Source organism: Tubulanus polymorphus, chromosome 4, assembly GCF_964204645.1.
Source record: "Tubulanus polymorphus chromosome 4, tnTubPoly1.2, whole genome shotgun sequence".
Classification (NCBI taxonomy): domain Eukaryota; kingdom Metazoa; phylum Nemertea; class Palaeonemertea; order Tubulaniformes; family Tubulanidae; genus Tubulanus; species Tubulanus polymorphus.
In genome coordinates, this window is record NC_134028.1 from 26,504,293 (window position 1) to 26,522,773 (window position 18,481).

The window sequence follows — 18,481 nt, forward strand, 5'->3', positions numbered from 1 at the left end:
ATGTCTTCACTGCATGCGGGATGTGCATTTTTATTTATATTTTTTTACTGACGAGCTTTTTTTGACGCTCGCGGAAAATGAAACTGATAAGAAACAAGCATTTTTTAGTGGCCTTTATTCGAAACCGCTGCTCCGAATCAACAAATGTGAGTTCTATGGAATTATCCATACTGGTCCGTACGAATAGCCTCGGAATGGCGTTCGGAATTATCCATATGGTCCGTGTGAATAGTCACTTCGTTCTTTAAAAATGATGTGAAAGTCGAAAATCTTCAAATTTCAGCATGTCAGAAATTGATTTAAACTTTTTACCTCTGATTTATGACATAATAAGAAGGTATATATGGATTATTTTTATTAACAACCGCGAAGTAATCATCAATTACAATACAAATCAACAGCAAATCGTGACTTCTTGTCAGTCAAGACAAAAACAAAATAAAAGATTTTTATAAAATTTTGCGTCGGAAGTAAAATAAAGGAATTTTGAAAAATATTGATGGCATAATATACTCTTTCTTGAATATCATATTATATTATATTTTCAGCATCGAGAAAGACTCACAGTCGCATGATGTACCGACAAAACTGGCCGAATTGAAGTCGAAACTACAAAAATCGCGCGAAGCAGTTGAAAAACTGCCTGGTATCGATTTGAATAAAACGGAACAATTAAAACAACTACACATATTACAACAACAGTTCATCAATAAAACTGAACTGTTACAAAAATATAAAAATAAGTGTAATATAGAATTTCCCGGCTAAGCGAGATCGCGATTGATTAGAACTGAGGTAACATTACAGAGGATTATTGCATTTCCCGATTTAGTGAGGTCGGATTAAAAGATTAATAATGGCTTCTGATGATAGTAGTAACAATCGAATACAACCGCATTCGATATTTATTAAAGATCCCGAAGATTGGATGCAATATTTGTATAAGTTCGTCAGCGTAAAAACGACCGGGTTGACGGAGCACGTCGGCTGGGTTTATACGATAGACCCCGTCTCTGAAACGGTCTGTCTCGTCCGTTTCGACGACACCGGTCGCGAAATCCCGTCGATGGATATCGTGATGGGTCACGCGGTCAACTCGATCGAAATTATCAACGCTTACGCCGAGCAATATCGCGCTAAATTAGACCAGTTGTTCAAATCGAAATTCGATATTCCGTTGACGCGCGCAGAGATCTCGCAACGTCGCGATAAAGTGACGGATTGGCTGATTAAAAATCGTCTGCCGGTGAAGCAGGATTCGTCGGATACCGATGTTATAAATGTTGCGGATGTGTTGTTCATCGAAGCGCCCTACACATCCGAACACTGTCGCAGTACTAACGAAATTATACTCGGAAAAATACAAGGACTATTAAAAAATATGCCTGAAGATGCAGATTCATGGATATGATTCAAGTTGTGGGTGGTGATTCTTTTTATAATGGGATCATTCATTTATTGTGTACGCGTAGAATTGGAATTTTTCAGGATGCAAATTATACCGACCCTTGCACCTATACCTTAAAATAAATGAATGACCCCAAATTGTCTCTGAATTTTGTATGTACTTTGTAAAGAAAGGATTTTGAATAAAGTAATTTTTAGAAAAAAACACAATTTTCTTTTTGCTTCTGGATTCGATTCAGGGTTTCAGCTAGAAAGGATCTCATTGAATGATTGTCCTCTCAGAAATGGATTTGTAATATGGTAAGTGTAGTTCAGCAATGAGTATAAATAAGTGGTATTTTATCTTCGGTGTTTTATGGTCTGTAAAAATATCCGATCTTGAAACTAAAGCATAGTCCGATTTACTGGCTCTATAGGATCTTACAAGGTCGAAATTTTCCTTCGATTTATTTATCAAACAAAAATTGATAAAGAATTGATAAACGTTGGAAGTATCAGTTGTGACAAGTGCCGCTAGATGTCGCGCAGGTGTAAAGATGGTGGTCGTGTATATGTATCCTCTATGCGGAGGATTATCACCTGTTTGGGTAAATATATCCTCGATATCTTGTTGATGATACCTCACCGATATCTCAAAACGTATATCTTTATGTGTGGCATGTATGAAACCCCTAAAACAGTGAATAAACGGGTGGGTTAAGAGTGAAATTATAAGGCAAGGGAATTTTGAGGGCTGCTGCTGCCAACGTCGGCTGTGTGTGGCACGTGAGTCTTGATGATGAAATGATGAAAGTTTATTACGCTTCACCTCCACTTACAGGACTTGGCCCATTCTCGCTTGCCAGAGGGTTTGATAGCCTCCTGCGGAAGTTAGCCAATCTGATGCATTGTTTTTCACCGGCAGATTGGCTCTGGCAAGTGAGGATGCTAGAATAGAAAATTCTAGAATGATGTAACAGTTAGATAAGAAAAAATAATAGAGCAACTTTTAACGGAAGTCTCCAACAACCGGCATTATGGGACCAGGCTTAGCGCCGCATAAGCTTGCAGAGAAAGTCGGCCTAAAAAAACTGCAGTCTTACCCTGGAACCAGAATGAACCTAATTAAATGATCTGAATCGTTTATTTTTCAGGATTCTCAGATATCATGGAATACGACGGATCCGGATTTTACGCGATGTTTTCAGAAGACGATTCTGTTCTGGATTCCGTGCGCCTACCTGTGTCTCGCTGCTCCTATTTATTTATTCTATCTGTGGCGAAGAAAGAACTCGGCGTCAGTTCCACATTCGTGGCTCAGTCTCACTAAAACTGTAAGTTCTGCCTGATGACATTTCCGTAAGACCCCTGGGGCCAGGTACATAGTCAAGTCTTCAAGTCCAAAAGTGGTCTTGAATCTTAAGACTAGTCTTAAGTGTTAGATAGGCTATAGAACTAAGATGGCCTTAGACCAGTCTCAGGATTAAGCCATGACTATGCCCCTGAAAATGTGGGTAGACTTTAAATCTATTCTTTCAAACGTTTGATTATATTATTCATTTTTGTGAAACTGGACCCAGACTCCAGACCCCTCCTTTACGTTGTGGTGCTCGTGATAAGAAATGTTGGGCACCATTTTTATAATTTCAGATTTTGTTTTGTTTTCTTGCCGCTGTTTGTTTAGCGGAAATATTCAGATGGGTTCATCACGAGAGCAAAGATTTACCGGTGGACGCAGCTGACTTTCTGCAATCCTCTTGTTTGCTCGTTGCATTTGTAAGTGTAGTTTTCAATCAGTCGATTGTATGCCTGCTCTCAAACTAATAGGAAACAATTTCTAGTAAAATCTCTTGTGTTAGAATTATTGAAAATAGTTAACTTTGGAATTAACAGATAGTGCTACAGATATGATTTTTAAGATTTTCTGAGCCAGGACCTCTCTACTCTGCTGGATCCGACCCTAATCAATCTATCAATCTATTTTGATTTATTTTGCAGGGTTTTTGTTTACTGTGTGTTCAGTATGGCCGCATTAAAGGCGTACGATCATCTGGTGTATTGTTTATATTCTGGTTGCTATTGGTTATCTGTGATATTGTTGTCTTGCGTTCGAAGATTCGACACGCCGTACTAGAGGTCAGCGAGTGCAAGAAAAAATTCCCACCGATTTTCCCATCACTGAACTTCGAGAGGATTTGTTTAGATAATGATTTCGATGTTTTCTTGCAGGGAAAGGTCTCTGATATTTTTGCGTTTGTGACGTTTATGTTGCATTTCGTGGCTGTTTTGGTTCAGTTAGTTTTGTCGTGTATAATGGATAAACATGCTGATGGATTCTTACACGATGACAAGGTAAAATACAGCTCTTTTCGGTAACTTTGCCTGATTCCAACGTGAATTGTGCTTATGATTCAAAAAATCCCACAATTAATTCATCAGTCCTCATATTTTCCTCCTAAGAGTTCGAGGATTTTGTCTAAAATCTGTCAGGACCCAGTCCCATAGTTCTTGTTTAAGTTATTTATGACTTGAAAGAGTTAACTCAGTGACAAAATTGACTGATTTAACATTTTCACATTTATCTCTGTCTGTCTGTCTGTCTGTCTGTCTGTCTGTCTGTCCGCCTGGTAATTTCGGAGTTTGAATCTGAGCCTGAGAACCGTTCAAGCCTACGTCTTGTATTGTATCATTAAACAAACTGTGTGGAAAATATCATGTCTCCTGTCATGCTAGTGAATGTTCAAAATGTCATTATCCGTGCCAATAATTGAACAATAAAAGATAAGAGATCCCTTGCCTAAGTTAAAAGATCCCTTGTCTGAAAAAATCCATAAATCTACGGATTGCACTAAGAACACATCTGTGTGTACTGAAAGGGTTTGAAAGAGTCATTGTGAATTTTTCCTACCCAGCTGGAGATGAATTCTTTCACCCTGCTTGGATTTTACGGTTGTTCATTTCTATTGTGTTTTATCTCGAGTTGAATTTAACCCAGAAATGTGTAATTGAATCCAGGTACTTCGTGAGTTATCAATGGTTTTTTCCAGCCAAAGTGCCGTAAGAAGTTTTCCACATATTCGGTAGCAATGGTTTTGATATAATTAACATTTGTGTCAATGGCATTTTGTGACCTTTGATATTTGCACTATATACGGTACACATATTTATGATTACACAATAAATTGATAGAAAATGTCAATGATACTTGAAAAATGACAAGCGTGTCTGCCGTGTATTGATTTACTCTTAACCCCAATTTTGACCAAGTTTGTTCAGAACATGAAAATACAGGTTTCTTACAGATATAGGGAAATCAGGGAATTCCGGATTTATTTTTCCCTCCTGGGAAAATCAGAGGGAACTTTCTTACCGGTACTTTTTCTGGAAAATAAGGGAAAAGTCACAGATTTTTTAATTCCCTTATATCTCTAAGAACCCCTGAAAATATCATAACGTATTATCTATTTCATCGGGAATAAATCGAAAAAAAGTTGAAAAAATCTCATAGTCTTAAAAGTCTAATAAAACGGTATATATTTTTAGGACCAGTGTCCTGAAGAGAATGCTCCGTTTCTATCGAGGATCTCGTTCTGGTGGTTCACTGGTATGGTTATACAGGGATATAAACGAGCACTGGTCACCGATGATCTGTGGAAGTTAAATCACAACGATCAATGCTCGCAAGTATCACCTATACTGGAAAAACAGTGGCTTCTCGAATTGCAGAAAGCTCGCAATAAAAGGTACGTTGAAAAAATGAAATTATTAGATGATTATTTTCCTGAAGGTAACGTTGATTTAAATGTATTTGAAAAGTCTTGACTGATTATTTTTCAGTAATATATCGGAGCAATTGCCCAACAGGTATCATAGCTGTTGTCGTAGTGATTGTTTAGCCCTTTCAGTGCTGACTTATTAATACCTGAAAGTGCTGGAGCTAATTTGAAATGTTTTAACAATCCCACTACAGATATTGTGTATCTTCTCGACCTATTAGATCACTGTGTTCTGGATGATTCTGCGACTCTCATCTGTAAATTTGTTTATTTCAGCGCTGAAAAAGAAAAGAAAAACGACGTGAACGACAAAGACGGAATTCATTTAAAACCGATGTTAGGAACTGAAGAGCACGAAGTGGCGTTTAAAGGGAAACAGAAGTCGTACGAACCGTCTTTATATCGATCTTTAATCAGATCATTCGGCGTTTATTTCGCTGCATCTTCGTGTCTGAAACTGATACACGATATCCTCGTGTTCCTCAATCCACTGATTCTCAGGTAATTTATTAACCGGAACCACCTCATCTATAGTTGATTTAACTCTTAACCTGCAAGCATTGTTGCATTGTGGTGTGCAGGGGGCCCCCGGTGAAAAAAATCAAAATAACTTAAACAGAATAAAACTATTTATTTTTGATTGGGTCTTATTTATAAAGATGTCTCATGGTTTGTGACCGATACGTGCTATACGAAACTTATTGATGAGTTCACTTATTATTTCACAGCAGACGTTATAGTTATATTGATTATTGTGTCGTTTCAGATATTTGATTGATTTTACGGTGGATAAGTCTCAGCCTAGATGGCGTGGTTTTCTGTACGCCGGTCTGTTGTTCATCGTCGCGTTGTTTCAGTCGTTTATTTTACAGCTGTATTTTCATCGTTGTATGGTGACCGGAATGAGAGTTAGATCTTCACTCGTTGCTGCCGTCTATAAAAAGGTGCGTAACGGTGAACATCGAAACGTTACATTTCACTCCATTAACACTCGTCTCTCTCCTTACTAACTAGACGAGGGAATTCTGGCAGATGGACATCCCATTCACAGATTTTTTGACAAAATTGTGCCTTTATTTTATCCTCGGCAGACTTCTTTTTTCGTAAAATTTGGCCTTTTTGACTTAAAGTACCTTCAGAAAAATGGTTCTTTTTGGTCCTACAATAACCAGTTAAAGCCAGGCTGAGCTAATTTAATTCTATAGCTTGGTTCTAATCTAACAACTTGAAACCAGTCTAAGCTCATTTTAGTTTTATAGCCAATCTAGCAATCAACGTAAGACCAGTCTTAACCCAGTCTTTACTATGATTTATGAAGACCATTGAACTGAAGTCGCGACTGGGCTGCTACCCTCTGTTGATGTTTAACCCTCTGTTTTATATTGCAGTCATTAAGATTATCCAGCGCTTCGAAGCGTAAATCGACGACGGGAGAAGTCGTGAACCTGATGTCAGTCGATGCGCAGAGATTTCTCGAGTTGACGATGTACTTGAATATGATTTGGTCGGCGCCGTTTCAGATAACGGTATCGATGTATTTTCTGTGGTATACGCTTGGACCGGCGGTACTAGCTGGACTCGGCGTCATGATACTCATGTTACCGATCAACGCCGTTCTCGCTCATTTCACGCGCAAGTTTCAGATCGCTCAAATGAAAGAGAAAGACGAACGCATCAAATTGATGAACGAAGTCCTCAATGGAATCAAGGTAAATCACAGACTGCCTCCCTACAACCTCCTCAAATGCTTAAAAACTCCTTTGAAACTTAAGATGCTTTTATTGCTTGAAACTTCTTTAATTTTTGAGTAAAATGTCTGAAACTCCTTCAGTTTTGAGAAATAGACAATTAGATACTTTAGACGTAGACTACCCTTAAATCAGTACTGTAACTGTTGTAGTGTTTATGATTCAGGTTTTGAAGTTGTACGCTTGGGAAGAGTCGTTCATGTGTCGAATTCTGGGAATCCGTAATAAAGAACTGTCGATCTTGAAGAAAAACGCGTATTTGAATGCGGCGATTTCATTTGCTTGGAACTGCACGCCTTTCATCGTAAGTACAGCCTTATCGTAATCGCCATTCAGCACAGAATTTACCAAACTTTTCCTAAGGCTCCACCGAGAACTGTGGAACTGGATCCAGTGAGAACTGTGGAACTGGATCCACCGAGAACTGATGATCCAGAATTTGGAAATGATGAAATGTTATTGATGAATCTGTTGATTATTTTCAGGTTTGTTTGGTGTCGTTTGCTGTATTCATTCTGTCGTCTGCCAGTAATCAACTCGACGCTCAGACCGCATTCGTTTCACTCGCGTTGTTCAATATTATGCGATTCCCGTTGTTTGCGTTGCCGATGGTGATATCCGCCATCGTACAGGCGAACGTTTCGCTTCAACGATTGTCAGAATTTTTACAACGCGATGACCTCGAGAATTCGGTCGTCTATTCCAAAGAAACAGGTTAGAAATTCACACTTAGATTCAGGAACCAGACCTCTTAGAGGGTGGCCACTGACCAGGAGTCTTGAGTTGACTTACACTCACAACTGTAGTACCAGGCCCTGGGAACTAATCACAAGGATGCATCTATGAATTGATTTCCGATGGTTTATTTCAGATGTTGCTGTGAAAATAAACGATGGAAAATTTGCTTGGGATAAAACTGAATCTTTAACGCTTGACGGGTAAAAATAGATTTCATCGATTCAAAAAAATTGAAAATGTCTCAATGATAGAAATACAGTTCACCTCTGACTCCAGTGTGAATCTCGTAGTTCACTACAGTATATCTGTAAAGAGTTAATACTTGTATATTGTAGAATTAATTTGGATATAAAGCCAGGTTCGTTAGTAGCGGTTGTTGGAAGTGTCGGAGCCGGAAAATCATCTTTAGTTTCAGCGATTCTTGGTGAAATGGAAAAAGTCAGCGGAACTGTTACCATAAATGTAAGCAAAGAAAAATAGAATGAAAAATTGGTTTTTCTAAAATATCATGAGGTATTATTTGGACTAAACGGAAAATTAACCTAATTTAGGTGTCAATTTATTGGGGGTTTTGTTTATTGGACCACGTGTTTGCCATAGGGCTGATTATCTCCGAAAGTGGCATACCCCTGACCCTGATTGCCTTGGATCCGATTGCCTCTGATTACGTCTAACCCTTGGGACAAAATATTAATCATATCCCTCCCTACTCCAATTTATGTAATAACGACCTATAGTTGCTCTAACTAGAATTCACTTACTGCCTGTGAGATCTGCAGCAGAAACGTCTACTGCACTTCTATTTTGGATGTATTCCAAGGGTTCGATTGGTTACGTGTCACAACAGGCGTGGATACAGAACGCTACACTACGTGAAAATGTTCTATTTAATGAAAGTTTAGAAGAGGACACGTACTGGAAGGTGATAAACGCGTGTCAGTTAAAACCAGATCTCGAACAGCTGACTTCTAGTGATGAAACAGAAATAGGGGAAAAGGTTTGTGTCTGTTTGCTTTTCCTGAATGACTATCTATACAACTCTGTTAAATGTATATTATGCCGTGTGTGGTGGGCTTAAGCTTCAACTTTTTTCAGGAAACTGAATCCAGATTACAAAACGATTCCAATAGGCTTAATTAGTCGAGATGTTGATTATTTTTCAGGGTATTAATCTAAGCGGAGGTCAGAAGCAGCGAGTCGCGCTCGCTCGTGCTGTTTACAGTAATTGCGATATCTACCTGCTAGACGACCCGCTGAGCGCCGTAGACGCACACGTCGGTAAACACATCTTCGAGAATGTGATCGGACCGTGCGGAATGTTGTCTGATAAAACACGCGTTCTCGTCACTCACGGTATTAACTATCTAAAGCACGTTGATCATATAGTCGTACTACAGGGCGGACGAGTCTCTGAAACAGGATCATACGCTCAGTTATTAGATCACGCCGGACCTTTCGCTGAGTTTCTACGGAACTATCTCGAGGAAGATGAAGAAGTCGAATCGGAACTAGACGATGATGGTTGGTGTTTTTTTCTTCAGATCCCTTCTATTTATTTGATTTGATTAGATTTTAAGGATCCTTATAGAATGGTTCTGAGAGTAACTTTCTGTTAGCTCTCTTGATGACGCATTGTAGCCACTGGATATACACAACTGATATTTTTTCATTAGGAGGGAGATAGGCGTTGGAATTGATATGGAGAGTTTCATCCATCAGCTTTAAGCTGTTTGAACGTACTGGGAGAAAATGTGCAAACAGTTTGAAATGTATGATGCCCCTAGGTCGATCTGTGTTGTATAGGAATAATGGTTGTCACCCATGTTTAGGATTAACCCCCGTAGGGCTAATGATGATACCCTGTCTATGAAACCAGGCCTTACAAATCATTTACATTCGTATCCATCATTTTCATTCACTTCGGTTTCGATTGATACGAAATTCTAGAATTTTTTTCTGATTTTGTGATTTTTGCAGTGAAATCGTTACGTGAGGATATAATACATCATATAACGCCGATGTTCGGCCCGATCCACTGCGGATCCGCCGCGAAACTTAACTCGCAAACGTATTTATCGCACGACAGTCTGAGAAAATCTCACGACTCTTTGCATCATCTGAAATCTCATGAATCTCTGCCGCCGAAATCACCGGCGTTGAAACGCTACACGAGCCACACGAGTGACGCCGAGAATTCCACGGCAGACGCGAAGAAACGAGAAGGAGGAGGAGAGAAGGATCAATTGATTCAAACTGAATCGGCAGAAACTGGAACCGTGAGTATTTATCTGATTAAACTACAACTATCCCAACAGATGGCGTGATCATCACTCACGAGTCTTATGTATTCAAAGTCAGTTCATTATCGATGAATTTTGAACTGAATTTTTAGACTCCCAAATCAATACATTATCACATGACCCACCAAATATATACATGTATACAACATATATGTATCGGGATAGATCAAGTAACAACTGGCGAACCTAGCAGATTCCAGCTTGCCATAAGTGTAATCCTTGATTGCCACATTAACATCATAGGTTCCTTATCCAGCAGGGTTCATAGTGGTTCCTTATCCAGCAGGGTTCATAGTGGTTCCTTATCCAGCAGGGTTCATAGTGGTTCCTTATCCAGCAGGGTTCATAGTGGTTCCTTATCCAGCAGGGTTCATAGTGAGTTACTTTTGCCATTAGGATAAATGTCAAGGATAAATTCTTACGATGTTTTTGTGTGGTTATTTCCAGGTGAAGTTATCAGTATTTCTGACGTATATTAAAGCTATTGGAATACCGATGTCGATATTGATAGTGATTGTTTTCGCTCTCGTTTACGTGTCGACCGTTAGTCAGAATATCTGGCTCAGCGATTGGAGCGATGAGGTAACACTAAACGAAGGCAACATGACGACGGCTCGACGTGATATGAGATTAGGCGTTTACGCGTCATTCGGATTCATACAGGGTAATGTTAATTTTATCGAAGTATTTTGAGACGAGCAATTTACTTGGTAGTCTCCGATACCCGATTCAACAGTTCCCGGTCGAAATTTGGCTCTTGGCTAAAAACATCTCAAATGAACTAATTTTGACTCTTGACAATCTTCTGCTAGGTTTAGTTTATAACCAATGTCTGAACAAGGGAAGCGCTACTGACATGGAAAACTTGGAATTCAGGGAATCAGAAAAATCTCGAAAAAATCAGGGAATCTTTCAAAAAACGTGGAAAACTCAAGAAATTCCAATAATGCTATCGCCTACAGTTTCTTTATCAATACGTGATTCAATGAAAATTCACTCAGGGAATTTTGTGAAATCATATGGAAAAATCAGTGAAAACAGGGGTATTTCAGGGGTATTTCAGGGGGATTTGTAGTAAATGGATCGAGAATTGCCACCTATTAAACCCTAGTCAAATCTTAGGCACGTTACGATTGTATTATCTGTTAATATGAATATGTATAATGTATGAATTGTAGGAATATTGGAGATGATGTCGTCATTCTCGATGGCAGTCGGTGGAATTCGGGCGTCTCGTCGGTTACACCGCGCTCTACTCGATCGCGTAGTTCGAGCGCCGATGCGGTTTTACTATCGAACGACGATCGGTCGTGTATTGAATCGTTTTACCGACGACATCGTCGAAATTGATCTCGCGATGCCGTTTACCGTACGTTCGATGATTAACGTCGTATTATCGGCGATCGGCACGGTCGCGATCGTCTCCACGACAACCCCGCATATTCTCAGTATTCTTCCATTGGTCGCTATAGTTTATTATTTTATTCAGGTATTGTTGTCCTTTAAAGCCTAACTCGGGTCGACTAAGATCTGATCAGATCGTCGGACAGTAAGCTGTCTCTAGTTTCAACCTTCTTGACGCGAGTGTATTTACGACCGCGACGAGTATTGCGTCACATGACTTCAAGCGTTCAAAATGACGAGTCAACAAACGGTTAAGACTCAGCGATGATTGAGTCGTAGTTGACCGGTGCGCTCTTAAGATTGCGAGACAAATGAATCAGCGGTCACGTGTTGCTGTTGTTACGACGATCTAGTCAGGTTGTAAGTCGACCTGAGCTTGGCTTTATTCTCGGTAAAACAATGGTGGAAATCAACGAATCAATTGCAACCACTTTGAATCTAAATCAAGTTATTCACAAGTGAATGAATCAATCAATTACTGCTTGCTTTTATTTATGAATATCTGTATCTTCTAACTGATAATTAGTAACGGATCCGATGACTGCAGAATGTGGGATGTTTTTATACATAGTATTACCCCCAGCTCATTATTGTCTGCCGTATGCTGCCATGGAGAGTGACGACCATCAACTGTGTGAATTTCTGCTATAAAACTTTTGTGAAACTTAAATTTCAATTTCAGAGGCCGGTTCCACAGTTCTGTATCCCTTTCCGCTGGTCTTGGTTAAGATTTCATTCTATAAAGTTAACTAAATGATATTAACGTGAACTGCTGGCAATCTTTAACTCTGAACTGTGCAACCGGGTTGTCATATTTAACATCACTCTGACATTCATAGTTCTAACTACAGTAGACTGCGTTTGCCTCGTGTATAGATCTTCTCTGAAGTGAATTCCACGGCAACTCCCCCTGGCAAGCGCAGTCTACGACGGTAACCGTGGTCTCCATGTGGCTAACCGTGTCTGTGTGTGGGTTTAATATCATCTATTTTCTCTCTAACACGCAGGATTGTTCGTAATGATTGGTAGTCTGGCGCTCTCTCTGGCCGCGTTAAAAGCAGCCGGTCGTCTGCACGTGCGTCTGCTGCAGCGTATACTGCGAGCGCCGATGGTGTTTTTCGACACGACGCCGCTCGGTCGTATCGTTAATCGGTTCTCGAAGGACATCGACACGATCGACGTCACTTTACGGGAGAAGTTGGACGCTTGGTTGCGTTGCGCCTGCTCCGTTGCTGGTACGATCATCGTCATCAGTATAAGCACCCCTCTATTCCTCAGTATGATCGTACCGTTGAGTATACTATTCTTTTTCGTCCAGGTAAGAAATAACCGTTCAATGAGGGTAGACACAAATGTGTTTTGGCCAAAATCAATTTAGACTCCACAATATTGACGTATCAGTACCTAAAAATGTTTAACACTGATGTTTCACAATGTTTCTACACATCTCCAGAGAATTATTTGAAATCATACCATGTAAATAAATCTCTGAAGATCGGTAGAAGCATTCCATCCGAAATGTCTGGGTTACAAAATTTCAGATGTTAATCGTCAGTCAATATTGTGGACTATGTTCATGTTTTGCTCAGTTTGTAGATGAAATTGAAATCCTATAATTGATGAAATATACCGTTTATTTCTAACAATTTCGGGATTGTTTCTACGAAATGTCGTCATTGGTTTTCATTCTTATGATGGGCCTGAAACTGTTAGCGAGTAAATGAGATATTTCACCAATTTTGGGATTTTAATTTCACTCTCTTCAATGTTTTAGTATCAGCTTTAGTTTTAGTGTAGGTTTCATATTCTGTCTCATATTCTGTTTACAGTTTTAATCAGGTTCATTTGGTAAGAAGAAGAGTTAGAACATTAATTTAGCTTTTCCTCGAAATCTCATCCATTGTTGATTAAACTCAAATCATTGATATCTATTCGAATACAAGAAATCGATGAAATAGAAAATCTGCTTTGATTTCGACGATGCTAGATTCATTCACTTGTGAACAACTTATTATCGCTAAAATACATTTAACCTTCATGAAATGATGCTAACAAAATGTCTATGAATTGATTTCAAATATAGAATTACAAACAAATCTATTTAACCTCACTGATCACTGATAATTCATGAGTGATCTTCATTGATTAATCAAAAAGAGATATTAATACTAGATATTATTGTTACAAGTCGTCCGGTTTCTGTGACCGTCTGTGAATCAGTTCGCTCTTAATTTCAGCGTTTTTACGTGTGCACATCTCGACAGTTGAAGAGATTAGAATCGATCAGTCGATCACCGATATTCTCGCACTTCGGCGAAACTCTGTCCGGTTCGTCGACGATCCGAGCGTTCAAACAAGAAGATCGTTTTATCCGCGAGTCGCAGCAACGCGTCGACGACAATCACATCTGTTATTATCCGAACGTCGTATCAAACAGGTAAATATGTGAACCTCGACATTCTAAATCATCTCTGACGACACGGTCCCTGACAACTCCTTGATTCCTTCACAAAAATGTCTGAATTATACAGAGCACGATGTTTATATATAAATCATACAGTATTTGATGTTACTAAAATACAATCACAGAACCACAAGGAATAATTTGATGCATGCTTATAATTAGCTCAGGTGTGGTCCCATGTCAAACAGGCACAAACCCATTTGTGACTAGTGTGAACGGTTGGCCCTGGTAAATTTTCACTAATAAGAGCAGTATCTCGGTATCACCCTGTCTACCTCAAGAACTTAATCAATCTCTTCCGCTGTCTTCTGAGCAAATATAACGACAAAAATTATGATACCTGTATGTGTTATAGAAATAACATTTATCATTATAATTGTTTATATTTTCAGGTGGTTGGCGATTCGTCTCGAGTTCGTTGGAAATTGTATCATATTTTTCTCGGCGCTGTTTGCCGTCGTTGCGCGGGATACTGTCAGTCCGGGAACAGTAGGATTATCAATCACTTACGCCATGAATGTAGGTTTTATTGTCTATTGTCTAACGAACTCTGCTATTGTCTTTTAATTACTGTTTTCTAATCAAATCTTGATCAATGAATTTCATCCTTAGACTTTGTACATGGTTGATAAGTATGATTGCAATAAGTTGTGATTGATGATTTTAGAAGGATGTATGTATTTATAGGTAACTCAAACATTAAACTGGATGGTGCGAATGACCAGTGAATTAGAGACTAATATCGTATCTGTAGAACGTGTTAAAGAATACAGCGAGATTCCCATCGAGGTAAACCATTAGATATCAATCTTGAAATCTCGTGCTTGAGTTATTGAAGTCGACTAGTTGCTCCCAGTCGCAAGAGCGCGTAGGTCGGTTGAGACGGTCACGTCACGTCGCAGAAAGTAGAACATGTGCAACTCAACCCGTCGCTGGCAGTCGCAATCTTAATATGAGTATTGCTTGTTAATCTAGAATCTACTAAGCCAACTTATTCTGTGTTAATTTTTATGTATTTCTTATGAATCTAGGCCGAGTGGGTAAACGAAGACAACCGACCCCCTAAAGATTGGCCGCATTCGGGTAAAGTTGACTTGGATCAGTTTTCATTGCGTTACCGCGAAGGATTAGATCTGGTGATTAAAGGAATCACATGCCACATACAACCTGGAGAAAAGGTCAGATTTATTTTTCATCCCTCGACCCACTGCGCGCCATTCAGGTTTACCCTCAGTGCCACTCAGGTATTGTTAGCAGGTCTGAGGTTTCTATTTCCCCTCAACCTGCTGAGTGATGCCAAAACTTTCAACCATGAAACTCTGCCATATTGTGGATTGATGAGAGACCAGTGACTGATGAGTTAAACCACTGTGTCACTGCACCTTCAACATCATGACTCTTCTCATCGAACTCTTCCTTCTGTTATGAAATACTTCCCTCATTGTAAATTTCGATTGAATTGTATTTTCAGGTTGGATTAGTCGGTAGAACGGGCGCCGGTAAATCTTCTCTCACTCTCGGATTATTCCGCATTCTAGAAGCGGCAGAAGGAAGTTTAATCATCGATGGAATCGATATCTCAAAGATCGGTTTACACGATTTGAGGAGTAAAATAACAATCATACCTCAGGTATTACTCTCTCTCTACCCCACCCCAAACATGACCCCAAACAAGGGGCCAGTTGACCATCTTGATTCCATAGCTAATATACAAACCTTAATACCAGTCTTTTATGATTTAAGACCACTGTTACACTTCAGTCACAACTTTGCTAAGACTTAATCTTAAGTTGTTAGATTGATTATAGAACTAAGATGGTCTTCAACTGGTCTAGGTTTGACATCGCAACTAGCCGGAGGAGCTTAGCTGCTGTCATTGAGGCAAAATGAGGTTTGAAGGCCTGTTTGCTATTGAAGGGTTAATAGATTCAGCTGGTTTTTCAGTTGATTTTGTGATGGCTGGAAGTTTATGAACCGTGTTGAATCTATCCCTATCTATACTAGAATTACTAAGAGAGCCATTAATTTCATATTTTTTTAGGATCCAGTTTTATTTTCGGGCACATTACGATCAAATTTAGACCCGTTTGATAAATATACAGACGACGAACTGTGGACGGCTTTGGAATATTGTCATCTGAGGGCATTCATTAAATCATTAGCAGAAGGATTACAGCATGATGTCGCTGAGGGCGGCGAAAATCTCAGGTAATAAAAACCAATCAGAACTACCCTCTTCATCGTAACCTTCCTCTTCATCAGAACCTTCCTCTTCATCAGAACCTTCATCTTAATCAAAGCGTCATTAAACCCTGGATTTATAGACTGGCATTAACTTTAACCCGGAGACTAATTACATTTGAGTTAGGCTCTAGTCTATGAAACCTGGCCTGGATGTCTTGGTTTAGGTTTTAAGTTGTTTCAATGAAACGTATGTATTCTATTTGACAGCGTTGGTCAGAGGCAGTTGATATGTTTAGGTCGCGCGTTACTACGTAAAACAAAGATTCTATTATTAGACGAAGCGACTGCGGCTGTCGATTTAGAAACGGATGATTTGATTCAGTCGACGATTCGTACGCAATTCGCCGATTCCACTATTATTACTATAGCTCATAGACTGAACACAGTCATGGATTACACCAGGTACGATTCATCTCTGTATAATCTGAATTAGGGACCGTTCATTTAGCGTGAACACATCCGTGAGGGAGGAGGGGATCAAACGCAACTGACCTGGAAAACTTCGGGAATCAGATAAACCTCGAAAAAAATCTTTGAAAACTTGGGGGAATTTGACAGAATTTGGATATGTTATTGCGATTCATTAAAGATGAATAGATGTAAAGTAAATTAGAGTATGTTTTTATTGGATAAATGGAGATGAATTCAAGTTCTGCTTAGAACGGTGTAAAATTAACTGATTTTTTTTTGTTTATCGTGATTTTCAGGATAATGGTTTTAGATGGCGGAAAAGTGAAAGAATTCGATTCACCTCAGATATTATTACAAGATAAAAATACCAGTTTCTACAGCATGGCTAAAGACGCTGGATTAGCTGATTAATAATGGCTTAGCAGATTATTGGATTAACCCAGAGGATTAACGTGTATCATCATATCGTTTTAAAGCCACCAGAACACTAACTGACTACCTAGTCACCCGTTAACTAATCATACAATCGATGTCAATGACTAAAATGGACTAGTTTATAATTGTGCTTTATATAATGGCCTAGTCAATGATTTAACTAATGGTGTAAACAAATCAATATTAGATTTGATGATGTAATGATTGTTTTATTAAGTTGCATAATGGAATGATAGCCAGTAAATCTGGTCTCGAATGTGCTGTATCTGATCTCAGTTATAACTTAGTAAAACTGGTATTAATGCTTAATACCACTTAACTAGTTTTCAGTAAACTTGACTTGGGGAGAAAGTAGAAAGAATTACAGACCTACACGTATTTGGTTCATATACGCGAGCGTTGTAGACACTATAAGTCATTAAGGGGGTTTGTAGGGGCCCAAATGAAAATTTAAAAAAATGGATCATTTTCTGAGCTCCAGAGTGACTCCAGAACAAAATGACCGGCAATAGTTTACCAACTGTATGTGTAACTTTCTTAGACCAGGTTATGAGAATATTATCTTTGCAAATATTAGAGGCCGACGGGCCTGGGCCGCCTAGGCCCTCTAGATCTGCCCCTGGGTTTACTTACAAGTAACTTAGATAAATTATAAGACTCAGTTTTATATATTGTACAGGTGAGCATCATAATGACATGATTTATATATTTGTAATTTGACTCACAATTATTTGAGATATTTATGAAACAATCAAAATGGACCTTAAGGTTTGATTCGAATACTAAACTAGATTCTTTTTATTTTCTCTTCTCACTATTGTAGTAATTTGGTCTTTGTGTAAGTTTTCATTCTCAACTCTGTAGGTATCTAATTGGTTCAGGTTCAGTCTAGTAATTCATCTCTATTACTTAGATCTTACTGTACTTAAGAACACTAACTCGTATTAAGTTGAATTATTTGGTCGATTTTGAAATCGGAGTCATTTTATATCTAGACTCTTGTGAGAAACATTGATTGTTAGAATTATTGTAAATAAGTAAATCGTCCATGAAAAAAATGTCAGGTTTGTAATTATTTCTGCAATAAATATTTGACATTCAATGATTTGGTTGTTTTTAATGAGGTTCTGTGGAATTCGAGGTCAGTATTAGAACTGGTTCAAGTGTCTCATGGCGATGATTAAATGACGCGATTCATTTTGTGGACGAATCAACCTCGAGTGCAGCAGCGGAAAGTTTGTTAGATCGCAGGTCGTGTCTCTGTCACACCTATGAGCAGTGAGATTGTTCGTAGATCACACATGATTGGCTATAAAACTAAGATGGTTTATAGACTATAGAATCGGATTCGTTACAAACATGGCGCTACAATTCTGGCATCTAATCACTACATAAATTCTTTGGGCTCGAAGCTCTTTCGCTGGAGCATGAATTGTGGTAACATGGTTCACTAAGACAAAAACTGCCAATATACGTGTATGCAAAAATATTCGTGTAAAAATTAATGATTATTTTATACATATATATTTAGCTAAAGTAAATATTTCTAGTTAAATCGGTTAAAATGATGAATTA

General features: G+C 38.8%; 3 protein-coding genes across 4 annotated transcripts; all 3 read left to right on the forward strand.

The window, feature by feature from the left end:
- The first annotated feature begins 186 nt into the window (after positions 1-186).
- On the forward strand, positions 187-768 carry LOC141903944 (mediator of RNA polymerase II transcription subunit 9-like). The gene is made up of 2 exons (XM_074792347.1): positions 187-337; positions 549-768. Exons 1-2 carry the CDS (start codon positions 285-287, stop codon positions 766-768), a joined length of 273 nt encoding a protein of 90 aa, XP_074648448.1. The 5' UTR covers positions 187-284.
- Positions 769-856: 88 nt separating this feature from the next.
- Positions 857-1,578, forward strand: LOC141903943 (gem-associated protein 6-like). The gene has a single exon (XM_074792346.1). The coding sequence runs from the start codon at positions 857-859 to the stop codon at positions 1,409-1,411; it is 555 nt and encodes a 184-aa protein (XP_074648447.1). The 3' UTR covers positions 1,412-1,578.
- Positions 1,579-1,948: 370 nt separating this feature from the next.
- LOC141904694 (multidrug resistance-associated protein 1-like) lies at positions 1,949-17,967 on the forward strand. Of its 2 annotated transcripts, none has more exons than XM_074793325.1 (26): positions 1,949-1,994; positions 2,541-2,720; positions 3,037-3,162; positions 3,385-3,522; positions 3,616-3,738; positions 4,930-5,129; positions 5,439-5,663; positions 5,929-6,106; positions 6,551-6,871; positions 7,077-7,214; positions 7,396-7,624; positions 7,782-7,848; positions 7,984-8,110; positions 8,469-8,645; positions 8,812-9,169; positions 9,626-9,924; positions 10,396-10,612; positions 11,127-11,437; positions 13,590-13,789; positions 14,209-14,335; positions 14,504-14,605; positions 14,848-14,994; positions 15,288-15,446; positions 15,858-16,024; positions 16,268-16,462; positions 16,768-17,967. In XM_074793325.1, exons 1-26 carry the CDS (start codon positions 1,959-1,961, stop codon positions 16,880-16,882), a joined length of 4,662 nt encoding a protein of 1,553 aa, XP_074649426.1. In that variant the 5' UTR covers positions 1,949-1,958; the 3' UTR covers positions 16,883-17,967. The 2 variants fall into 2 exon arrangements, with proteins under 2 accessions (XP_074649426.1, XP_074649425.1); XM_074793324.1 differs by lacking the exon at positions 11,127-11,437 and adding an exon at positions 12,360-12,670.
- The last annotated feature ends 514 nt before the right edge of the window (positions 17,968-18,481 follow it).

Excerpts from the sequence above, each read along its gene's own strand:
- LOC141904694 (XM_074793325.1), top strand. The coding sequence starts at position 1,959 with ATGTATCCTCTATGCGGAGGATTATCACCTGTTTGG. Across the intron at positions 3,163-3,384 it reads CTTGTTTGCTCGTTGCATTT|GGTTTTTGTTTACTGTGTGT; the intron begins GTAAGTGTAGTT and ends TTTATTTTGCAG. Across the intron at positions 15,447-15,857 it reads AAATAACAATCATACCTCAG|GATCCAGTTTTATTTTCGGG; the intron begins GTATTACTCTCT and ends ATATTTTTTTAG.
- LOC141903944 (XM_074792347.1), top strand. The coding sequence starts at position 285 with ATGTCAGAAATTGATTTAAACTTTTTACCTCTGATTTATGACATAATA. Across the intron at positions 338-548 it reads ATTTATGACATAATAAGAAG|CATCGAGAAAGACTCACAGT; the intron begins GTATATATGGAT and ends TTATATTTTCAG.
- LOC141903943 (XM_074792346.1), top strand. The coding sequence starts at position 857 with ATGGCTTCTGATGATAGTAGTAACAATCGAATACAACCGCATTCGATA.